The 21,908-nt window shown below is 47.3% G+C and overlaps 3 protein-coding genes across 5 annotated transcripts; 2 read left to right on the top strand and 1 right to left on the bottom strand.

Annotated features, from left to right (window-relative positions):
* The first annotated feature begins 41 nt into the window (after positions 1-41).
* Positions 42-2,461, top strand: SNRPB (small nuclear ribonucleoprotein polypeptides B and B1). The gene is made up of 7 exons (XM_064673728.1): positions 42-160; positions 240-391; positions 751-862; positions 1,119-1,271; positions 1,610-1,748; positions 1,929-2,054; positions 2,266-2,461. Exons 1-7 carry the CDS (start codon positions 158-160, stop codon positions 2,301-2,303), a joined length of 723 nt encoding a protein of 240 aa, XP_064529798.1. The 5' UTR covers positions 42-157; the 3' UTR covers positions 2,304-2,461.
* Positions 2,462-3,313: 852 nt separating this feature from the next.
* On the bottom strand, positions 3,314-9,937 carry DDX27 (DEAD-box helicase 27). Of its 3 annotated transcripts, none has more exons than XM_064673710.1 (21): positions 9,759-9,937; positions 9,552-9,686; positions 9,374-9,433; positions 8,777-8,930; positions 8,357-8,403; positions 8,112-8,198; positions 7,254-7,359; positions 6,997-7,170; positions 6,536-6,686; positions 6,284-6,383; positions 6,033-6,174; positions 5,805-5,958; positions 5,356-5,690; positions 5,109-5,215; positions 4,846-4,951; positions 4,650-4,744; positions 4,422-4,548; positions 4,086-4,170; positions 3,830-3,904; positions 3,501-3,538; positions 3,314-3,414 (listed from the first exon to the last, which is right to left on the bottom strand). In XM_064673710.1, exons 1-20 carry the CDS (start codon positions 9,852-9,854, stop codon positions 3,523-3,525), a joined length of 2,352 nt encoding a protein of 783 aa, XP_064529780.1. In that variant the 5' UTR covers positions 9,855-9,937; the 3' UTR covers positions 3,314-3,414; positions 3,501-3,522. The 3 variants fall into 3 exon arrangements, with proteins under 3 accessions (XP_064529780.1, XP_064529782.1, XP_064529779.1); XM_064673712.1 differs by having other exon boundaries at positions 3,314-3,538; positions 5,356-5,533; positions 5,609-5,690; positions 9,759-9,932; XM_064673709.1 differs by having other exon boundaries at positions 3,314-3,538; positions 9,759-9,936.
* A 264-nt stretch (positions 9,938-10,201) lies between these two features.
* On the top strand, positions 10,202-21,851 carry ZNFX1 (zinc finger NFX1-type containing 1). Its single transcript, XM_064673708.1, has 13 exons — positions 10,202-10,408; positions 11,106-13,112; positions 13,894-14,025; positions 14,479-14,627; positions 14,808-14,951; positions 15,393-15,510; positions 15,755-16,008; positions 16,119-16,258; positions 16,580-16,734; positions 17,335-17,480; positions 17,720-17,830; positions 18,549-18,644; positions 19,315-21,851. Exons 1-13 carry the CDS (start codon positions 10,354-10,356, stop codon positions 21,751-21,753), a joined length of 5,946 nt encoding a protein of 1,981 aa, XP_064529778.1. The 5' UTR covers positions 10,202-10,353; the 3' UTR covers positions 21,754-21,851.
* The last annotated feature ends 57 nt before the right edge of the window (positions 21,852-21,908 follow it).

The following is a 21,908-nucleotide window of genomic DNA, read 5'->3' as shown; positions in this document are numbered from 1 at the left end:
AAGCGCGTCCGCGGAGCGCCGGAACGGGCGGTGCCCGCGCAGGGCGGGCGGAAGTCGCGGTGTCCGCGCGTCGGAGCTTCCGCCGTGTGTGCGGGGCGAGGGGGCGCGGCGGGAGCGGTGTCGGCGGCGGCGGGAGGGAGCACCGAGAGCCGCAGCCATGGTGAGCCCCCGCGGGGATGGCGATGGGGATGGGGCGAGCCCCGCTCGGCCCGCGGGTTAACCCGGCGGTCTCTTTGCAGACGGTGGGCAAGAGCAGCAAGATGCTGCAGCACATCGACTACCGCATGCGGTGCATCCTGCAGGACGGGCGCGTCTTCATCGGCACGTTCAAGGCCTTCGACAAGCACATGAACCTCATCCTCTGCGACTGCGACGAGTTCCGCAAGATCAAGTGAGCGGCGGGGCCGGCGGGCGGGGCCCCCGGTCCTGCGGAGGGGCCCCGGGGCGAGAGCCGGGGCATCGTCTGCTGGAGCACTCATGCGTTTAGTCTTACTGGGCAAATCCCCAAACTATCATCGCACAGTGCTTCAGTTCTTTCCAGATAACCAAAATATACCCCTCTGTGATGGCAGTTGTAACGGTTTAGGCTTCTCTATATACTTAGTTTGAGGCATATAAAAACGTGATTTTTGTGGTGGGCTCTCCTCTCTGGAGAAGCAGCCTAGTCATATATATCCTTGTAAATTCAAGGAGCATCGTTCATTCATTTTTTTTTTCTTCTTCTGTTTTGCAATGTTTTCTTCTCACCAGACCTAAAAATTCAAAACAGCCAGAGCGGGAAGAGAAACGAGTCCTTGGTCTTGTGTTGCTGCGAGGGGAAAACCTGGTATCCATGACAGTTGAAGGACCACCTCCAAAAGATGTAAGAATGAGCACAGAACTAAGCAGAAAGGGAAGGGATATCCGATATATTTGCTTCCTTGCAGGGGAATGCTACTATTGTGCTGTTCTAGCCTTCCGGATGCTTTTGTGACTAGGTCTGACAAATTTCATTGCAGGAAGCTCTTGTTCCTTTGTGGGCTTGGATGTTTAATTGGACAGAGGAGGGCTGTGGGCATCCCTAGGACCTGAGGACTTTAATTTTGATAAGTCTTTCTTTTGGGGGGCTCTCTTTTCAGACTGGAATTGCACGGGTTCCTCTTGCTGGTGCTGCCGGAGGACCTGGAGTTGGGAGAGCAGCAGGGAGGGGAGTACCAGCTGGTGCTCCCATGCCACAGGCTCCAGCAGGATTAGCTGGCCCTGTCAGAGGAGTGGGAGGACCATCCCAGCAGGTGAGATGCTGTGACCCATATGGCTTTTATTTTTTGGTACCAGTGTGATGTAAGAAATCCGTTACCATGAAGTTTGAGCCTAGCGAGGCTTTTTGGTGCTAGATTGCCGTAGGAACTCTCTTATATGATGAAGAAGAGGGTTTAAAAATGCAGCTTTTTGCACATAACTCAAGTGGTATCCTTTGAATTGTATTATAAGTTTGTAGCATCATTTAATACGTTAGAGGAGGCCGGCGTGATTTTTCTGAAGGGGAACTTCAGTGTTGCTTATACTTTAGTTATTAATACAAAGCAGATGTTTTGCTGTTTTTCTGTGAGCCTGTTTATTTTGTCTGCAGGTGATGACACCCCAGGGCCGTGGAACAGTCGCAGCTGCTGCTGCAGCAGCCACTGCCAGCATTGCAGGAGCCCCAACTCAGTACACCCCAGGGCGTGGGGGTCCTCCCCCACCCATGAGCAGAGGAGCCCCTCCTCCAGGTAGGAGTCACTCTGTACAGTGGGGTAGCAAGGAGCTCATGTTCTGGGGCAGAATTGGTGATAAAGAGGTAGTTATCCCAGTCTGATGAAGAACTGGTATTATGGAGGATATCCTGATGTCCAGCTAGTGCCTTGAATATTCAGCTGGATTTACATGCTTTGGTTTTTCTCGGGCTTCAGGAATGATGGGACCTCCTCCGGGCATGAGACCACCCATGGGCCCACCAATGGGAATGCCACCTGGCCGAGGTGCTCCTATGGGAATGCCCCCACCAGGAATGAGACCACCACCCCCAGGAATGAGAGGTGAGTGCAGGTTATCTGGCTAGAAACTATAAGAAGCTGTAAGATGTTTGAAGGGTGATGCATTCCAATGTCTCCCTAGCTCTGCTAGTTGACAGTAAGGGCTTTGGTGCCAAAAAAAAGGGGTCCTAAGGCTACACTGGGCACAGGGAAAATGTCTTTTTGGTTTAGCCTTGCTGCTTCTTTCCTCTTCAACTCTTTCCTTTATTCCCAGGACCCCCTCCACCCGGCATGCGTCCACCAAGACCGTGAGATTAGTCAATGATGTACCTTTGAACTGTGAGAAGACCTAAGTAAGGGGATACATCGAGCAGTACCACCTCTCAAACCTTTGTAATGTATATTTTATATTTACTGCTTGTCAACGTTGCCCTTTTTAATAAAGTTGGAAAACCCAATACTTGTGAGTCGCTGTTGTACTGGTCTGTTTATTTCAGGAGTGTAGCTGTTATTTTTTATTGGTGCACTATGGTCATCCCAGAAGAGCAGGTTTGAGGCAAAAAGCTCAATTTGTATAGACAGCTCAGAAACAAACAGTTGGTCTGTGTTCCTTATAGGAATTAAATCATAACAATGAAATTTACCGAGGCTGATGGAAAAAAAAAAGGTTGGGACAGTGGAGATGGTAAAAATTCCTAGAAAGATTTAACATTTAAATGAAATTAAGTATGGCCTACTGATCAGAATGGTCCCTGCTTTATTCACAACGAACCTGGGTTAAGAATAGTGATTTATGATGTTTGGCATCAACACTGCAGTAAACCTGTTTGGTCTTTATAGGAGGATCTGCATTCCTTCTAGTAAAAGAAAACACCAAAAATCAGGATGAGCAAACCTATCATTATATACAATAAAATACACCAGCCCCCATTCTGGGTATAGTCTTCCATTTTGCCTCAGCTTACAGCTGCTTTCATGGGGAGTTAGGAGGAAGCTGCCCACTCTGCCCATCTTGGACATAATAATTCCTTCAGATAGCAGCCTCTTGGAGATTTGTTGTAATTCCTGTGACTGTCACCTCCAAAGCCATCTTTGTAACAGTCTGAAAAACTTTTTTTTTCCTATTACAAGAATAGGCTCTCAACAACAGAAATCCTTTTCAGCTCTATTAATTAATTGAGATCACAGAAGTATATGAACAAAGCACTGTTCAGTTTTTGCCCTAAAGACAACTTGACTTACGTGAACTAAAAGTCTGATAGAAAGATGTAACAGATCCCAGCTCTCAGGTGTTCCAGCTGTGCTATAAAACAGAGTAAACCTCCTAAAAAATATAATTCTTTATTGCATGGGCTGCTACAGATGTTTTAACACAGGGTCTTCAACCAAGTATTGGCAAATATCCCAAAGCTATTCCAGACCTTGAAGAAAACGTTCAACTTTACTGAAGTTGTCTCCTTGCAGTACAAAGAAATCCAGGCTCTGTACAGAGCATGTCTGAAATTATCTGTCTGGTAACTGCCAACAGTTCTTACTTCCTCTTGTACCTGAAAGAGAAGATAATTGAAATGACATTCCACTCCAGCCCAACTCTCAGTGACAGATGAGGAGCAACACTGAATATTTTCCAGGTAAAGTATTTTCCCAAGTAGAAGCCTAGGAATGTGCTATTAAAGGCAGTGTCCTTGATTGCCCCCAGACCTGCAGTAGGAAGGTAAGGTACTGTAGAACCAACAGACCTTTTAGCAAGGGCCTTCAAGCAATCACAAGAAGAAGAAAAAAGAAAGCAGGGAAAAAAAACCAACCAAACTTGAGTAAGAAAGTAAAGGGAGCTATACCTGGACTTGGATTTGAAGTTTCCTCCTTTCCTGCGCTGGGCAATACCCAGACGTTTTCGATCCTCAAACGAAGGGCTTTTGAGAGAGAGGGGAAGGAGGAGAGGTAAGACAGCAAGAACTATATCAAGCATAGCACTTCTCAAAAGAACCCTGCCCACCTTTTCTCCCAGTATCAGTCAAGGTACCCCTGAGGAAGTCCAGAGATGCAAAAATCTCATCTACTAAAGTCTGGACTAAGGTAATACTAAGACCTTACCCGGCACGGTACTGCTTCAGAGCCTTCCTGCTCGTGTTGGTCAGCTCTTCATCAAACACAGACACTTTTTTCTTCTTCTTAGGGCCTAACAGAGACAATATTCAGAACAATGGTTGTAAATGGAAGGCCACAGCATCATCGCAGTCCTCTTGACCACAACAAGTAGCCTAACCATCAGGAAGAGCGATAACTGCTCTCTGCAAACAGGCACCCTGGCCAGCACTGGTGGCCATTCCTTCAAAGAGCAATGCCTCCCTCTACACAAACTAGTTTAATTTACCTATTTCTAGCAAAGTAAGTGACATAAGGTAAGTCAGCTGTAAAACAAGTCTCTACCTGCTGGTACTGCTGCTGGTTCCTCTTCTGGCAAGGCTCTGGCTCTCTTTGCTCGGCGATTCCTCTTGGCCAGACGCTCAGCATACATTTGAGATTTCAAGATTTCAAACTGTGACCTTTCCTCTGGCTGAAAGATGTTAAAATGCAAGTTTGCAGTGATGTGAGGTTTTGCTAAGGGAAAACTCTGACAGTCCACTCAGGGTCCCACTTGTCCATAAATGTACTCACAGTCATTTGGGCTTTCTTCTGTGTGTCCTGCATAAATTTCTTCCTTTTCTTTTTCCCCCGCAATGCTAGGTCAAATTCCTGCAGGGCTTTAGCCACTGGAAAGAGAAAGAGAAACAGAATAAAGAACCTCCTAAAGCAGAGAGCAGAGGCCAGTTGCAGCTACAGAATTTAACATGGCAGCAGTGTCATGACTCACATTTCTCCTTCTTCCTCTCTTCACGGGTCTGGAACCAGCTCCGCTCCAAACTCTCACCTCCAGTCTCTTTTTTTCCTGTCTCCAGCTGCTTCTTTGCCTTATTGATCTGAGATAATTTAGGAAAGAGGTGAGCTCACGGTGGATAAAAAATACTTGTCTCTTTCCCTTCTACAGTAAGCAGGTTAAGTACATTTAGGGTAACCTGATTATGGACTATATCTACACTAGATCCTAAAAAAAAATTTCCTAAAAAAAAAGCTTACCTGGGCCTCTGACTGCTGCATCTCACGTTCCTCACGCTCCAAGCACAGAACTGCATAGATATCTTTCTCTAGATTCTCAATCTTCTCTCGAAATTTTAATATGACATCTGAAAGCAATACCGTGTGAACATCAGAGGCAGCTCATGTCAAGTCCCTCTTGTTTTTCAGCACCTCTTTCAGTGTCCCCCTGTACTATGATATTCCCTGGGCACTGCTCTCCTGCTTTTTACCTCAGTGAGGTGTGTACCTTGGGGGAGAATTCTGGCCTTCACTGCTGTTTTAGCAGTCTTGACAATATCCTTCAGCATCTTGCGCTCCTCCTCACCCACAAGTGAGACTGAACGCCCAGCCTTGCCTGCTCGGGCTGTCCGACCCACACGATGGACATAGTGTTTGGTGGTGTTGGGCATGGTAAAATTGATAACCTGTAAGAGAAACGGTGTTAGCAGGGAAACAACGCTAAAGGCATCATTAAAAACCTCAGCACTGCAAATACTCACTGTTTTAACACCTTCAATATCAAGTCCACGTGCAGCCACATCTGTAGCTACCAGGATATCAATCTGCTCATCCTTAAAGCGCCTGAGCAGAGAAAGCAAATGCATTAGCAATGCAAGTAGCAATCTGCTTCTGCCCCAAAACTTCCAACTTTGATCTTCTTTTTAGCCTAGGATTGCCAACTAAGCCTGCTAATACCTGAGTGATTCCAGCCGCTGTGCCTGAGAGAGGTTCCCGTGCAGCTCCCCGACCCGCAGCCCCATCAGTCCCAGCAGGATGTGCATACGGTGAGCCTGCTTCTTGGTCTGGGTGAACAGCATCACGTGATCTCGGAATGTTCGTGTCAGGAGAGCTAAAAGAAAGTCCCCTCAGAATCCTGCTTCGTAGTCACTCAGAGATTCCAGCCTGTCTTTGCCCATCACTAACCTGTTACAATGGCCTCACGGTCCCCCTCGCGGTTGGGTCTGATCCGGATGAATTCCTGCCGCAGGAAAGGCGCAACATCCGTGTTGCTGTTCACAAAAATTCGGACGGGATTTTTCAGGGAAACAGAAGCCAAATCTTTCACCTACAAAAACAGGTTAAGGACAAAAAAGTCCGCATGATTTCTGGTAAAAGACCAGGCAAACTCCCATTCAAATTCCTGCCTCAGTACGCTTCTCTGCAGCTTGTCTTACCTCCTCTGTCATTGTGGCAGAGAAAAGCATTGTCTGGCGGTGGTGTGAGCACAACCTGATTATTTCCTTCATCTGTTCCTCAAAGTACTCATCCAGCATCCTACATAGGAAAAAACCAGCAAGGTTAAGGCAGCTTCACTGGTCGTAGGTAAGAAACATTACTTAAGGCAGGGCAACAAAGACAGCCCTACAGCCTGGGAAAAGGGAAGGAGAAAACTACCATGTTTTTCCCTGCTGTCCTGCTGACCCTACCTGTCCGCTTCATCCAAAATCAGCACCTCAACACTGCTGAGGTGGAAAGAAGGGCAGTTGTGGAGATGATCAATCAGTCGCCCAGGAGTGGCAATAAGAATGTCTGGCCCAGAGCGCAGAGCTGCTTCCTGAGTCTTCACATCCAGGCCACCTGAAAGAGAGAGAACACAGACTGCTGACCCCCCGAGCAGCTGCAGCAGAGTACAGGGATGCAAACAGCCTGAGGAATGGGAAACAACTCAGATTAAACCACATTCACACATAGAAGTGACCCCACATCTTCTTTCTCAGACACCAACAAACAAGTACAGCACAATATTGGAAAATGAGATGTTAAACCACAACATGTCTATTAGAAGCATAATAACTGTACAGCCTCCAGTTTCACAACATGGAATTCCCAGTTCCCTATAGTGGTTTACAGTGAGCTGTACAGTTCACATAAACAACTTAATACTCACCTACTGCAAGGCAAGTTGTGACACTGCTGAACTGTGCCAGCTGTTTTGTGACAGAGTGCACCTGAATACCCAGTTCTCGTGTTGGCACAAGAACCAAAACACGTGTTATTGGAGCCTGACGAGGTTTGTAAATCAGGCGCTCAAGGACAGGCAAGATGAAGGCAGCTGTTTTACCTAAAGAAAAAAATTAAAAAGAATTAGCAATTATTGTGAATAGCTGATTCTCCACGGTTCTGGTGCCCTGCTCAAGCCCCTACCTGTCCCAGTGGCAGCACAGGCACAAATATCCTTTCCCAGAAGACCCACTGGGATACAAGCCTTCTGAATTGGAGTTGGTTGCTTGAAACCGAGAGCTGTGATTGCCTACAAAGGAGATACAGCAATTAAACTCTGTCTCTTGTATGGCCACACCTGGATGACTGCGTCCAACCCTGGGCTCCTGAGTATAAGAGACACAGACATGCTGGAGAGAGAGACCAGCAAAGGGCCACAAAGATTATGAAGGGCCTGGGAGCACCTCACACACAGGGAAAGGCTGACAGAGCTGGGACTGTTCGGCCTGAAGAAGAGAAGACTTGTCAATGTATATAAATACCTGACAGGAGGGTGGAAAGAAGATGAAGGCTCTTTTCAGTGGTGCCCAGGGACAGGACCAGAGGCAATGGGCACAAACTCAACAAAGGAGGTTCCCTCTGAACACCAAGAATTACTTTTCCCCATGAGGGTGACCGAGCCCTGGCACAGGGTGCCCAGAGAGGTTGTGGAGTCTCCATCCTTGGAGAAATTCAAAGCCATCTGGACACGTTCCTGGGCAGCAGCTCTGGGTGGCCCTGCTTGAGCAGGGGCTTGGACAAGATGACCTCAGAGGCCCCTTCCAACCTCAACCATTCTGTGATAAGTCTAGCTCAAGGTAGTGTTGACACATTGCAAATCAAATAACAGTTTCCATTAATTTGTAACAACGGCTCCTAAAAGACTATCACACTAGCTCCCACATAATTTCCTTTTCAAAGTGGTTGCAAGGAGAAGAGGAATTTGAAAGTTCTAATTGGTGGAGGAAAGGCTGTACAACTTTCTTCAGAGTCATGTATATAACAAATAAATTAGGTAAATACCTTTAGCAAAGGTCGTGAAAGATTCATGTCCTGGAATGACAAGTTATCATCATATTGAGATGCATCTTCAAAAAAGCTCTCTGCTTCCTAGAAACATGAACAACAACAAAACTGAAACAACACAGGCAGCAACATAACATGTTATCAAAGGGCTCTGGGCTGTTTTTTTTAGCTACAGTTTGTTAACCAAAGCAAATTCCTCCACAAGAAACACTGGAGGAATTTTACTACTGTCCAACACTTACCACTTGTCCCTTTTTTGATTTCCTCCGTTCCTTCACTTTGACCTTATCTGCAGAGGAAGAGAAATGTGACAGATACTAACAAGCACACCTAAACACATAACAAGATATTGTGACTATCTTCACCTCATACTTTTTGCTCTGAGCTATCGAGGGAGAAGCCTCAGAAACAAGTAGAGGCATGCAGTGGAGTAAAAATGCCAAGTAAATTATCCTTCCTAAGGGATGAGTTCAATTAAAGTACTATGGCTACCATTCAAATTAGGCTTGATTAAAATCAGAAGGAATGTTGCAGAAGGAAGACAACAAAATATAAAAGGTTCTTGCCCACTCCCAGCAAGGCTTCACTACAGAGTTTTCTCCAGTGAGCCCACAGTCTGTCAGACTCTTGCTCCTGACCATCGCTCTGTGTACTGCTAATACCTGCTTTTGTGAAGATACTTTCATCATCCAGTGAATACTCAGACTCCACATCTTCGTCATCCCTACTGAAGTCCTCACATTCCCTCTTTGTGGTTTGATTATCCTCAGCCTCCGCATCTTCATCTCTCGCTTTTGTTTGTTTAGCTTCCCTTTCCTAAAAAAAGATTTAAAAATAGAAAAGCTTTCAAAATAAAGGGTAAAAAAGGAACTTCAATCCTTTGTGAGCTTGTATTCCTTGTTACAGAATCAGGGAATAATTTAGGCTGGAAATGACCTCTGACATCCATTGAGTCCAACCTATGACTGAACACCAACATGGCAACTAGACCATGGCATTCAATGCCATGTCTAGTCTTTTCTTAAACACTTCCAGGGATGGTGACTTGCTATTACAAGCCCATTCACAGATCCATAGTTTTGCCTAACTTTAACCATTAATAATTCTGCATCCTTATCAGTTCAGCAACACATCATGTGTGGCTGCAAACGCAGCCAAGGTGATGAGCTGCACCTGGAGCCCTGTGCCTCAGGATGCTCTTGGAGGGAAGGAATGGCCAAACACATACCAGTCTTTTCAGTAACGAGAAAGACCCTGACCTGGAGCTTCCTTTTCTGTCTCACTTTCTCAATCTTCTCATCCAGCGTCGTAGCTGCTCTCTAGGCAGAAAATCACAGAGAGGAGCTGTGAGAGGAGCCCGGGAGAGCACCGGGCGCTGTGGCCCCTGGCACTGCCGGTGCCCCGGCACTGCACCAAGCTCCATCCCCAAGCGCTCACCTTGCCGCGGAGCTGCCGCAGCGCCGCCGCCCAGGCGTCCTCCCCGCCGGCCTCCGCCTCCCCGAACACGAACGCGGCGCTGAAGTCCCCGCTCCTGTGGCCCCGCCGCCTGGGGCCCGGCACCCGGCACAGCTCCTGCGGGAACACCCGTGAGCCACGAGCCGGCCGGGCCGCGCCCGCCCGCGCCCCGAGCCCGCCCAGCCTCACCTCCTCATCCGCGGAGTCGTCAGACTCGGGCTCCTCGGGCACCGCGTCCCCCTCGGCGATGGTGCCCACCAGGCCCAGGCTCTCCAGCGTGGCCATGGCCGTGCCCCGGAGCGCCGCGGGACACGCGTGCGCGGGGCCGGGCCGGGCTTGGGCCGGGCTTGGGGCCGGGCTTGGGGCCGGGCTTGGGGCCGGGCTTGGGGGCGGGAGGGCAGAGCCGGGAAGAGAGTAGGAGGGCAGAGCCGGGAAAGAAAAACGAAAGCGGCGGCGCTGGGCGCGGCCGTGGGTGGTGGGGGGCGGGCTGCCTTTCCCTTCTCCTTTCCCCTTTCCCTCCCCTTCCCGCGGGAGGGGCGCCGTGTCGGGGGCCGGTGACGAGCGGTACGGGGGGGGGCTCTGCCCGGCGAGGCCGGGAGCGGGGCGGGACTTGCGGGGAACTGGAAAGTGAAACTTTGCGGGGAACTGAGAAGGGAAGCTCCGCTGGGCTGATCGGGGAGCGCAGCGCAGCACTGCCCGTGTGCGGGGGGCAGGAGCGCCCCGGCCCCACTGCCTTGGGGCCAGAGAGCTGGAGCGGAGCCCCGAGCGGTCCCCGGGCCGGGCGATGGAGGGTTCTGAGCAGGAGCCTTCATCTCGGCGGCCCCGAGGTGGGGCGACAGGTGAGGGTCGCTCAGGGCAGGAGGGGTGGTGCTGGTACAGGGGGATCCGCTGCTCCCCTCCTGCGTTCGGCGAAATCTTCTAAATTTCTAAGTTTTCTAAATGCTAAATTTCAGCATTTCCTTGTTCGCCCCTGGAGCCCGTTTGGGGAAGTGATGTGGCGATGTGTTGTAGCAACTTCTTGCTAATTGTTTCTGTTCCCGTTCGGTGCTTCCCTGAGCATTCTTTGGGGAGCCTGGCGAAGGATCTGTGGGCTGTGCTTCCCACTGCTCCCAGAAGCTGGACTTTGTCTGGAAGCTCCATGTTTTAAATGTACTATATACCGTCAGTTCAAGTCAGCTGCCTCTGTCATTATTTCAGTGATGACTAACTCCTGAGGAAATGCTGTTCTGTGCAGGAATCTTCATCTTTGGCCTTTCTTAATTCTGCTTTCAGTTCTCTGAAAACAGTTTTCTTAGTGTCTTCATAGCTCAAGTGAACTCTATGCATGGCGTTGTCTTTAGCAGTCATAAAAAGGGGTACAAAGGAGGCAACAATTTGAAAGTCTGTGTGCAAATATAATAGTAGCTTTTTAACTTTATGTTAAATGTTCAAAGTATGCTGACTCTCAGGTCAATATGCTCGTGCATCTGTGTTGGGAGGCAGGTTAATGTGGTTGATTGATAATTAAGCAGTGTCTTTTTTTTTTCTTTTTTTAAGGACGTGTATTTGATGGGAACACTGGCTTTATAAGAAGAGGCAGATACAGAACAAATAATGTAGCAGGCCAGGCAGCTCAGTTAGGGGAAAGCTCCCAAGACAGTAATTATAATCCTCTATGTGGGCAAAGAGAGGAGAGATTTGGTGGTTGGACTTCAAGGGTTCCTCAATCAAACAAGGATCCAATCAAAATAAGAATCCAAAGTGAACAGGCCAACAGTGAAGCCACAGGATTCAGGACTAAACAGGAGAATGAGGAAAGGAGAAAGAGATATCAACTTGGACAAGCACATGAGAAGACCAGAGGACCCTGGAATGAGCAAGAAAATCATGGCAGGGGAAGGAGGTATCAAGACGGACAAGCACATGAGAGGGCCAGGGGACCTTGGAATGAGCAAGAAAATGAAGGCAGGGGAAAGAGGTATCAAGGAGGACAAGCTCGGGAAGGAGCTAGAGGGCTGAGGAATGCATGGGAAAATGAAGGTAGCAGAAGGAGGATGCAACCTCGTGAGAATCCTCATCTCTCCCAGAATGCTACCCCACGTGGTGCCCACCTCAGTGGGCAGCCTCGGCAAGCCAGAAGAATTGGCTATAAGTTCCTGGAAAGTCTCCTTGAGAAAGACCCCTCAGAAGTTGTCATCACACTTGCTTCCCATTCGGGTTTGAAGGAACTTCTTTCCCAAACAGCTATGAAACCCAGTTTCCTTCAGCTCATTTGCCAGGTACTTCGGAAAGCATGCAGCTCCCGAATGGATAGACAGAGTATCCAACAGCTTCTTGGAGTGGTGAAGGAGTCCGACTTTCTCAGGGTCTGTCTGCCACAGTATGTGTCTGACATGGTAACAGAAGTAGTTCCTGCTGTACGGCAAGAGTACCCTGTGCATATTAGCAACATCATTTCACTTCTTCAGGACCTGATCAGTATTTTCCCAGCCAGCTCCGTGCAGAAAGTCTCCATTCTCTTGACAGTCTTGCCAGCATCCATAAATGCCCTGAGAGCTTCTGGTGTGGACATCACAGAAGAGACAGAGAAGAACCTCAATAAAGTCCAGATGCTCATGCAGCATCTGCAGGAGAAGAAACGTGAAGGCACACTGAGGGCTGATAACTGTACCTTTATGCAGCCTCAGATTGATGGTCAAGAAGAAAACTATCGTACCATAGCCATTTATCCAACGCATAATGAGGTACACGGTAAAGAGAAACCCTTTCTACGTCCCAATATTGTTTCTGGAAGATACGAGAGCACCAGCATTTATCTTGACACCCATTTTCGGCTTTTGAGAGAAGACTTTGTAAGGCCTTTAAGGGAAGGTATCCTGGAGCTTTTGCAGAGCTTTGAGGACAGAGGTTTGAGACAGAAGAAATTTGATGATATCAGGATCTATTTTGACACACACATTATCGCCCCACGTTGTGCCTCGACTGGTATTGTGTACAAGGTCCAGTTTGACATAAAACCATTGAAGTTTGTACAGTGGCAGAATTCTAAACGATTGCTATATGGATCCCTGGTCTGCATGTCCAAAGATCACTTTGAAACATTCCTTTTTGCTACTGTTTCTAACCGTGATGCTGAAGAACTTGCCAATGGGATTGTGGAGCTCTGTTTTGATGCACAGAGCCAGGCACTGCTGGCAGAGATTCAGCCCTCAGACTCCTTCCTCATGGTAGAGACAACTGCCTACTTTGAGGCCTATCGGCATGTGTTAGAAGGGTTGCAGGAAATGCAGGAAGAAGATGTCCCATTCCAGAAGTACATTGTGGAATGTGATGCACAGGTGGAGAAACCAGCATACCTGACAGCGGATACTGTCTACAACTTGGCACCCTTGGTGGAGACATCAGATGAAGAGATGGGCCCTCCTAGTTTGAAAAGTGTCCACATTCTAGATCCCAAGCAGTGGCTTTCAATGGAAGCCTTGAGATTAGATGAGTCTCAGATGCAGGCATTGAATCTTGCACTCACCAAGGAGCTGGCTATTATTCAAGGACCTCCTGGGACTGGTGAGAAATATTTGCTTAAAGTCTCTGTAATTTAAGGCATTCTCCTTGATTCCTCCATTTAGGGAGATTAACTTCAGAGAAAGCCATCTGTACTGTCTCCAAAGCTTTAGTTCTGTGCCTAATCAATATTTGAGTGGCCCAGTTAGTGTGAGCTGTGGAGACAGGTAATATCCTCAAATACTTTATCTGATTTTACTCATTGCCCATCTGGGTGTAAGTGGACCCCAATTGCACTGTTGGTTCTGCCTGTGTACTGGGGTGAAAAACATTTTCAATCTCCTTTGAGAACATGGTACCTCTTGCTGTGCAGCCCTCTATTTGTCTTCACAGCATGTTAGAGCACTGGGAGTGTTCAGCCATGAACCCATGTGTGAATAAAGTATTACGAGATTAACTAATTCTTTTAAATGGTACCTGAATTCGACAAGCACTAGTGCTTGCATTCCACTAGCGTGTGGATGTTTCATGTGCAGCCAAATGTCATGTATGAAGCTGTTTTCAGAGCGGGCTGGGGGATGCAGTGGCAGAGAAAACCCTGTGTCCAGATCTGGTGTATTATCCAAAAGACAACATTCTTGCAGCTACAGCCTTGCTCAGCTACAGACCAGAAAGTCAGTGTCATGCTGCTTTCTTTACATTTTGTAAGCTAGTTACTCCTGGGGTCATTCCTCTTGGTACAGACCAGATTGGCAGCCTAGAAGGGAGTCTTGTATCTATTTTTGATGATTTCTCTGTTTCAAGGAGTAGATTACCCTCTTCTGATTCTGAACTTGTTTTGCAGGGAAGACTTACGTGGGTTTGAAGATTGTTCAGGCTCTTTTGACTAATCAGTCTGTGTGGCAAAGAACCTTCCAGAAGTGTCCCATCCTTATAGTCTGCTACACTAACCACGCACTGGATCAGTTCCTAGAAGGTAAGAGTACCTGCAAATAGGGTGGAAGGTCAGGTAGAATCATAGAGTGGTTTGGGTTGGAAGGACCTTAAAGATCATCTGGTTCCAATCCTCCTGCCATGGGCAGGTCCATTAGATCAGGTTGCTCCAAGTTCCAACCAGCCTGGCCTTGAACACCTCCAGAGATGGGGCATCCACAGCTTCTCTGGGCAACCTGCTATTAGAACCTATAATTGTAAATTATACTACAGCTCTTAGTCTGTGCATCTTATGGGAGGATAACCTGCCCGTTTGCTTTGGTTATTTTTTTGTGATCATTGAGTTTTTTCATGACCTCATTGATACAAAGTAAAAAACCACTTGGACCAATCCACTGTAGCATTTGCAGTCAAGGGGTGTTTTCTCTGTCTCTTGTCCTGCTGCAGGAAACAGAGCTTGCCCTTTTAAGTACTAATATTTCTCTTTCATTCACAGGAATATACTCATTCCAAACAAGCAGGATAGTGCGTGTTGGGGGCAGGAGTAGCAGTGAGGTCCTGCAGCGATTCACCTTGAAGGAGCTGAGGAAGGGCTGTGACTTCAGATACGACTTGCCAGGGCACCTCCACAGAGCCCACGCGAATGTATGTGCAGGGCTCACTGGGGATGATGGACTGGGTTGCACTGGAGGAGATAACTAAACCTCCTGCACACCTGGGCTTTCACCCGCGTTATGCTGAAGTCGGTCTCTCAATTCTTCTGTCAGTTCCTTGTCCTGCTGTTTCTGAACTTGACGCTGCCTCCCTTCTCTTTCTTCTGCTCAGATAACCGATGAGATGGCAGTGGCTGAGGAGGAACTCCAAGAACAAGCAAAGCAGCTGGAATGCACAACCTACGGAGTTCTGCATGAGCGCTTCCTGGTGCGCTACATTGAGCCCCAGCACTGGGACAGTCTGATGAAGGGTCTGGTAAGAGAGGTCCCTTTCTTCTGAGTCAAGCAGTCCTAGTGTATGCTTACTGTCCTTTCTGCTAATGAGTCTGAGGTTCCCCAAGCACTCATCCTTTTAGCTTCACTTGGCTCACTAGGAAAGTGAGGGAGTGAATAGCAAGCTGTGCCAAATGACAGTAGTCTAGACCAGGCAGGGCAAGCAGGAGCTTTGAATTTTTCTCCTTTAAACGGCAGAGATTCTAAGTGATCTTTATCAGCATACAAATACAAGTGTCCATGTGAAAGTTTCTTAAACTGAAGGGGAGAAGGGGTGCTTTTTCTGGAGATCTGGGGCTGCTTGGCCTTTGAAGGGTCTCTCAGAGCTACTTGTCCTAGTTGCCTGCTGCAAGATGCTGCTTTGGCATCATCCTAAGACTCTGAAGTGCAATAGGCCTGGCTGACTTGACTTTCCTTATATTAGGATGACAAGGAGTTTTACTACAGTGGTTCACAGCACTCAGTGATTCTGGAGTGGCTGGGCCTTGGTGTATCTGTCTTTACCCAGAATGCTGAAGAGAATATATGGGCTGAAAATCCAGGTAAAAACCCAAACAAACTAAACACCAAAAAGACACCCACCCCACCCCCATCCTCTCTACAGGTGTGTTTGCCTAAGCAATGCATGTGTGCCAGAAAAGTCACTGCTACTTAACAGGCACAGAGCAATTTGTTACTGTAAGGGAGTGGAAAGAAGATTAACCCTGATTTTCACATAGTGACTGCTGCACTGTGATTCTGCTAGAGTGGCTGTGGCTTACTGCATGTGACTGGTGATTCTCACAGATGGTCAGCAGGAGAGAGAGGAGGAGTGGGAAGGTGAAGCAGAAGAGGAGGAGCTTTTGAAGATCCCGGAGATGGCTGATCTGATTGAAGCTGAGAGAATGATTGAGGATGAGAAGGCAGCAAAGCCTCGGAGGAGGAAGGAGGAGGAAGATCACAGAGCTGTTCACAGACTAGCCAGTGTGATGTTGGCTATGAAGCTGGAGGACCAGGAAGAAGGAACACCTCAACCACTACAGGAGACCATGCAGTGGGAGGTAACTGCCTGCGTTAGCATGGTCTGGCTCTGCTTGACTGTGTAAAGAATAACATGGGGAGGCTAATACAGAAGAATCTTTGTGCTGTAACTGCTTATTTTTTTCTGCAGATAACTGCTGGCCAGAGGAGGAAAATTAAACAGAAGATGAAGGCTGAGCTACGTAAGCAGAATGCAATGTCAGAGTCAGAGGCCAAGGCTATTCAGGATCTGTGGCAACTTGACCTGAACTCCCGCTGGAGGCTTTACAGGTGACAAAGCTATTTTGCAGGGTCTGTCAGGCAAGTGTTTCCTAGGATCATTCCAGTTTGCAAACTCTCTGTCAAGCCACAATGTTTCTGTCCATATCTGTTCAGCTCCTTGTCTGAACATGCTTGTTCTTACTTTCCCTGTACTGCATGGGCAGTGATGTCATCCCCTCTGCGTGTGTGTGCGTGTTCAGGACTAAGTACAGATAGTAATAACCTGTTGCCCAAAAGACATGGGGGAAGTTTTGAACTGAATCCACTCAGAAGTTCTGGATCTCCATCCTGTTTTCCTTGCTCTGTGTGATAATGGCTCTTTCTTCTCAGGCTGTGGCTGCAGACTTACCAGCGTTACATTCGACAGAGGATGCTGCACTATGAACTGCGATATCAGGCGGCAGCAGAAAGGCTGAAAGAACTGAAGCTTCAGGAAGATCTCTGCATTCTCAAGGACGCCAAAATTGTGGGGATGACAACTACAGGTGCACAGCAGTTGGGAAGCAAACCAGTATTGCACTGCTTCCAGTAATGTTGCCAAAAGATTAGTATCATGTGCTGCTTCACTGCCTGGGTCAGATGCGTTAGGCCTTTGCAAATGTGGCTGTTGTGAGAGTTGTCAGTTAGTGGCATGAGCAGTTTCTGTGCACTCTTGCACCCCCCTCATCTCAAGCAGCATTATTCTAATAGAAATGCACCACTTGTCCCTGAGTAAGGCACAGCTAATATCTGCACTGCTATCCCCACAGCACCCTCTGGTGATGATAGTGTTAAGGTCATTGTAGCATGTCCCTTTGGAGAGACAATTTAAGGTTTATTTATGTGTGTAGATCAATGTATTGAGTGTATCTTATGTCTGAAGAAAGCACTGAAAAAGGGTCAAGGCAGGCATAGGACTGATTCCCACTTGCCTTCACTTCGTATCAAAGCCATCCCTGGTGTGGTGCTGTTTTAGAATTTAAAAAGCTGAGTCCTGAAAATGAGGAATTTTGGGAAGAATCCAGTCTTTTCTGGGATGCAGCCTATTCCTCTCCCTGAAAACTCTTGCATATAATTATATTCTACTACTGTTTGTCTTTGCTTAGGTGCTGCCAAATACCGACAGATCTTGCAAAAAGTAGAGCCACGAATTGTCATTGTAGAAGAGGCAGCAGAGGTGCTTGAGGCTCACACCATTACTACTCTGAGTAAAGCTTGCCAGCACCTCATCCTCATTGGAGATCACCAGCAGGTAACTTTCATGACTAATGCCTCTAACTGCTGTGCAAATGAACTAGAATCTGATACAATTTTATATGTGCTTCAATTGTGACTGTATCTAACTTTGATATTTAGCACTTCTGCAAGAATCCAGTTTCTGGATTCCCCCCCTAGTGGGGGACCAATGACAGAAAATGAGATAAGTGAAAAAATTGTACTAACACATAGGAAAAGTGCTTAAAGATGGACCTCCTATCCCTTCTCTTTCAGTTGCAGCCTAGTGCAAATGTATATGACCTGGCCAAGAACTTCAATCTGGAAATCTCTCTCTTTGAACGGCTGATCAAAGTGGATTTCCCCTTTGTCTGTCTGAAATACCAAGTAAGGAAGAGCTGTAAAAAAACTCCATTGCATTTGCATTTATGTTGTTTTAAGCTTGCAATACACTTAAGTTTATATTTCTATTCTCAGAGAAGCCTAAAAGAAAAGAATGTACTATTTAACTTCTGAGAAGAATGGTAGGAGCTGTCAAACTGCCACAACCAGTGTTCCAGTATATTTCCAATTATTCATGTTGTCCACAGCATTGTAGTTTCCATATGTTTTAGTGCAGAGAAAATGGCTTATTGTGGCATCTGAAACTTCCAGAACTTTGGAGAGTGACAGGACAATTCTTTTCAGGCTGCTTCCTGATATTTATAGCCAAATTTCTATAATCATCTATGTTGGTGCCTGAGAAGTTAATTCTACCACCAGCAGTCCTGTATTAAAACTACCTAGTAGTGGTTAGGGCGAAGTGCTGGCTTTTGTCAGCTATAATAAGTGTTCTTTGATTTGCCCTGAAAGCAGCACTCTTGTACAACAACCTTACCAAGTGATTGCCTTGAAGATGTTCTGCTATTACTGCTCCTGAAGGTGATGGTGGTGTCAGCAATGGGGTAGGGGAGAGCAGGGACTGGGAAGTGCTCCCTTCTTGCCTGTTACTGCAAAGTGATCCTTGTGTTGTATTCAGCCACAGTCTGTACAGTGGAACAACAGAATATTGCCAGTGAAATATGGTGCTCCTTCCTCAAGACTGATAAAGCTCTTTGTGTTTCAGCACCGCATGCGTCCTGAAATTGCCCAACTTATCAGTCCTCATATATACCAGGAGCTGGAGAACCATCCCTCTGTCCTGAAATATGAGAACATAAAAGTGAGTTTTCAGAAATCCAAGCAATTCTTTTGTCCCCTGTTACAGGCTAAAGGAGTTTCTGTAAAGTACAGTGCCCAAGGATTTCAAATTCTTAGCTCAAATTCACTTATTGAAATTTATATCCAAATCAAGGAAATGTGTGTTATAGAATCAGGTAAGGAATTTCTAGTTCTTCTGGGATTAGTGATGGTGGACACTGGAAATGGATCCAGTACTGATGACTTTAAAAGAAAAAGAGTAAACAAAAGAATTGTAGGAGATTGAAAGCTACATATGCACAAGATGTGAAACTGCAATGTAAAATAGGTGACTTGATTATTGGAACCCTTCTTCCTTGGGTTCTCTGGCCATTTTACCAATAAACAACATGTGAAAAGAGGATGTATTCACCTTACAATTATAAACTAATAACTTATTGTCTAACCTGCACAATAAATGATTTAGTCAAACATATTAAAAAGCCAAATAAACCCCGCTCCAAAATCCAACCAAACAAAAACCCAACAAACAACAAAAATGCCACCTAAAACACACAACAACTTAGGAGACCACAAATTTTACCCCATTTCTCCTATAAGAAGCTATTCTGGAGAATCTTGTGGTTCCATCTGGAAACAGCCTAGGGGGACAGAAGCTACAATTCTCTTTGACATCCTTTCTCTTGTTTCAGGGCGTCTCCTCTAACCTCTTCTTTGTGGAACATGATTTTCCTGAGCAAGAGATCCAGGAAGGGAAAAGCCACCAGAACCCACATGAGGCCCAGTTTGTAGTAGAACTGTGCAAATACTTCTTGAACCAGGATTATCAACCTTCTCAGATCACCATTCTCACTACTTACACTGGACAGCTTTTCTGTCTGCGTAAGCTCATGCCAGCAAAGATCTTTAAAGGTGTAAAGGTTCATGTAGTAGATAAATACCAGGGGGAGGAGAATGATATTATTTTGCTGTCACTGGTGCGGAGCAACAAAGAGGAGAGAATTGGGTTCTTGCAGATTCCTAATCGGGTATGTGTAGCATTATCCAGAGCTAAAAAAGGGCTGTATTGTATTGGAAACATGAGAATGCTTGGCAAGGTTCCTCTCTGGAGCAAGATCATTCACACCCTTCGGGAGAAAGATCACATTGGCCACTCACTGATGCTTTGCTGTCAAAACCACCCTGAAACCAAGACACTGGTATCTACAGCTGCAGACTTCAGCCAGGTCCCAGAAGGAGGCTGTAATCGTCCCTGTGAGTTTAGATTGAATTGTGGACATGTTTGCACAAGGGCATGTCACCCCTATGACATGGAGCACAAAGAGTTCCGGTGTCTGAAGCCTTGTCAAAAGGTGCTTTGTGCAGATGGGCACCGCTGCCCACAGCTGTGTTTTATGCCCTGTGGACGATGTCTCGTGAAGGTAGAGAAAACTATTTCTAAGTGTGGCCACAGGCAGATGGTGCCCTGCTCTACTCCAGAGAGTGAATTTATATGCCAAGAAAATTGCCAGAAAAGGTTGAACTGCGGACACAAATGCAACAATTTCTGTGGGCAGGAATGCACAAACCAGTGTCCTGAGCGGGTCACAGCCACACTGAAATGTGGCCACAAGCAGCCAGTTCAATGCTGGATCGCTAAGAGGGAAGAGAGGCAACCTGGGATGGCTGTGAAATGTTCTACTAAGTGTTCTGTCACACTGGCATGTGGTCATGCATGTTCAGGTTCCTGTTACGATTGCTTTGGAGGAAGATTTCATAGGGCATGTAACAAGAGATGCAAGCGCATCTTGATCTGCTCTCACCAGTGTCAGGAGCCCTGTACTACAGAATGCCCTCCCTGTCAGCTGAAATGTGAGAACTACTGTGTTCACAGTAAGTGTAACAAGAAATGTGGTGAAAACTGTGTTCCTTGTGCTGAGCCGTGTGAGTGGCAGTGCCAGCACTACCAGTGTACCAAACTTTGCTTTGAGCCGTGCAATAGGCCTCGCTGCAATGTGCCATGTCCTAAGCTGCTGCGCTGTGGTCATCCCTGTGCTGGATTCTGTGGAGAGCCCTGCCCAAAGAAGTGCCTTGTTTGTGACCACGAGGAACTCACTCAGATCTTTTTTGGCTTTGAGGACGACCCAGATGCTCGATTTGTACAGCTCGAAGACTGCGGCCATATCTTTGAGTCCCAAGGCCTTGACCATTATATGGATGAAGACGATGATGTGGTCAAGCTGAAGGTATGCCCTTTGTGTCAAAAAGCCATCAGAAAGAATCTGAGATACGGCACCAGGGTGAAAAGGCGGGTGGATGAGATAGAACGGGTGAAACAGAAAATTCATGGCTCAGTACAGGAAATTGAGTCTAGCAGACAAAGACTGAAGGCTGCACTGGCAGGGAATGCTGTTCTGAAGAGTAATCTATTGGAGAAGTACCTTATGCTGAAAGGTATGCTGGAAGCTTCTGATTTGTCCACAAAGAGAATTGGATTAATTGAGAACCAGCTTAACTTCTACGAACGTATAGCAGACCTAACAGCCTCTATAAGCAAAATTGCTGAAAGTGAGAAGCAAGGGCTGAGAATGCGCCTCCATGAAGTCCACTCGTGGCTGGTTAAGCAACGCATCAGTTTTACTGAACAGGAGCTCTCTGACCTGCAGTCTGAGATCCAGAGACTGACTTATTTGCTGAACCTCTTGGCAAGGTGCAACCTTCCGAGTAGGACGATCTCCCCAGTGCTGGCGGCAAAGATCGCCAGTGTACGTGAGATCCTGGAAGGGACAAAGAAATTCACAGAGGAGGATGAGGCTGCAGTGAAGGCTCACATGAAGAACATCAGCAGTGCCTTGCCTGTGTCAGGCCTGGGGATTTCTGAAGCTGAGCGGGTGGAGATTGTCAAAGCTGTTGGCTGTCCCCGTGGCCACTGGTTCAAGTGCAAAAATGGACATATCTATGTGATTGGGGAGTGTGGGGGGGCAATGGAAAAGAGTAAGTGCCCTGAGTGCCATGAAGTCATCGGGGGCACAAACCACGCCCTGGACAGCAGCAACAGGCTGGCCCCCGAGATGGACGGTGCCACCCACGCAGCCTGGTCCGATGTAGCCAACAACATGCTCAACTTCGAGGAACTCCGCCGGCTGATGTAGAGGGGCGTGAGCCCCCGTTCCTATCATAGCCACGCACACCCCGGCACACCCCGCTGCCTCCGCGCGTCCTCCCTCACTAATAAACTGCTTCGATGCAACCTGGCTCGGTCCTTGTCTGTCGGGGCCGGGGCGGGGCGGCGGGCGGGGCGGTGCAG

The sequence above is a fragment of the Pseudopipra pipra genome, chromosome 17 (assembly GCF_036250125.1).
Source record: "Pseudopipra pipra isolate bDixPip1 chromosome 17, bDixPip1.hap1, whole genome shotgun sequence".
Classification (NCBI taxonomy): domain Eukaryota; kingdom Metazoa; phylum Chordata; class Aves; order Passeriformes; family Pipridae; genus Pseudopipra; species Pseudopipra pipra.
This window is presented reverse-complemented; position numbering and strand designations above follow the sequence as displayed.

Excerpts from the sequence above, each read along its gene's own strand:
- SNRPB (XM_064673728.1), top strand. Across the intron at positions 392-750 it reads GACGAGTTCCGCAAGATCAA|ACCTAAAAATTCAAAACAGC; the intron begins GTGAGCGGCGGG and ends TCTTCTCACCAG. Across the intron at positions 863-1,118 it reads AAGGACCACCTCCAAAAGAT|ACTGGAATTGCACGGGTTCC; the intron begins GTAAGAATGAGC and ends CTCTCTTTTCAG.
- DDX27 (XM_064673710.1), bottom strand. The coding sequence starts at position 9,854 with ATGGCCACGCTGGAGAGCCTGGGCCTGGTGGGCACCATCGCCGAGGGG. Across the intron at positions 9,434-9,551 it reads TGCGGCAGCTCCGCGGCAAG|AGAGCAGCTACGACGCTGGA; the intron begins GTGAGCGCTTGG and ends TTTTCTGCCTAG. Across the intron at positions 8,404-8,776 it reads AAGTATCTTCACAAAAGCAG|ATAAGGTCAAAGTGAAGGAA; the intron begins GTATTAGCAGTA and ends CTTCCTCTGCAG.
- ZNFX1 (XM_064673708.1), top strand. The coding sequence starts at position 10,354 with ATGGAGGGTTCTGAGCAGGAGCCTTCATCTCGGCGGCCCCGAGGTGGG. Across the intron at positions 15,511-15,754 it reads TATATGGGCTGAAAATCCAG|ATGGTCAGCAGGAGAGAGAG; the intron begins GTAAAAACCCAA and ends TGATTCTCACAG. Across the intron at positions 17,481-17,719 it reads TCATTGGAGATCACCAGCAG|TTGCAGCCTAGTGCAAATGT; the intron begins GTAACTTTCATG and ends CTTCTCTTTCAG.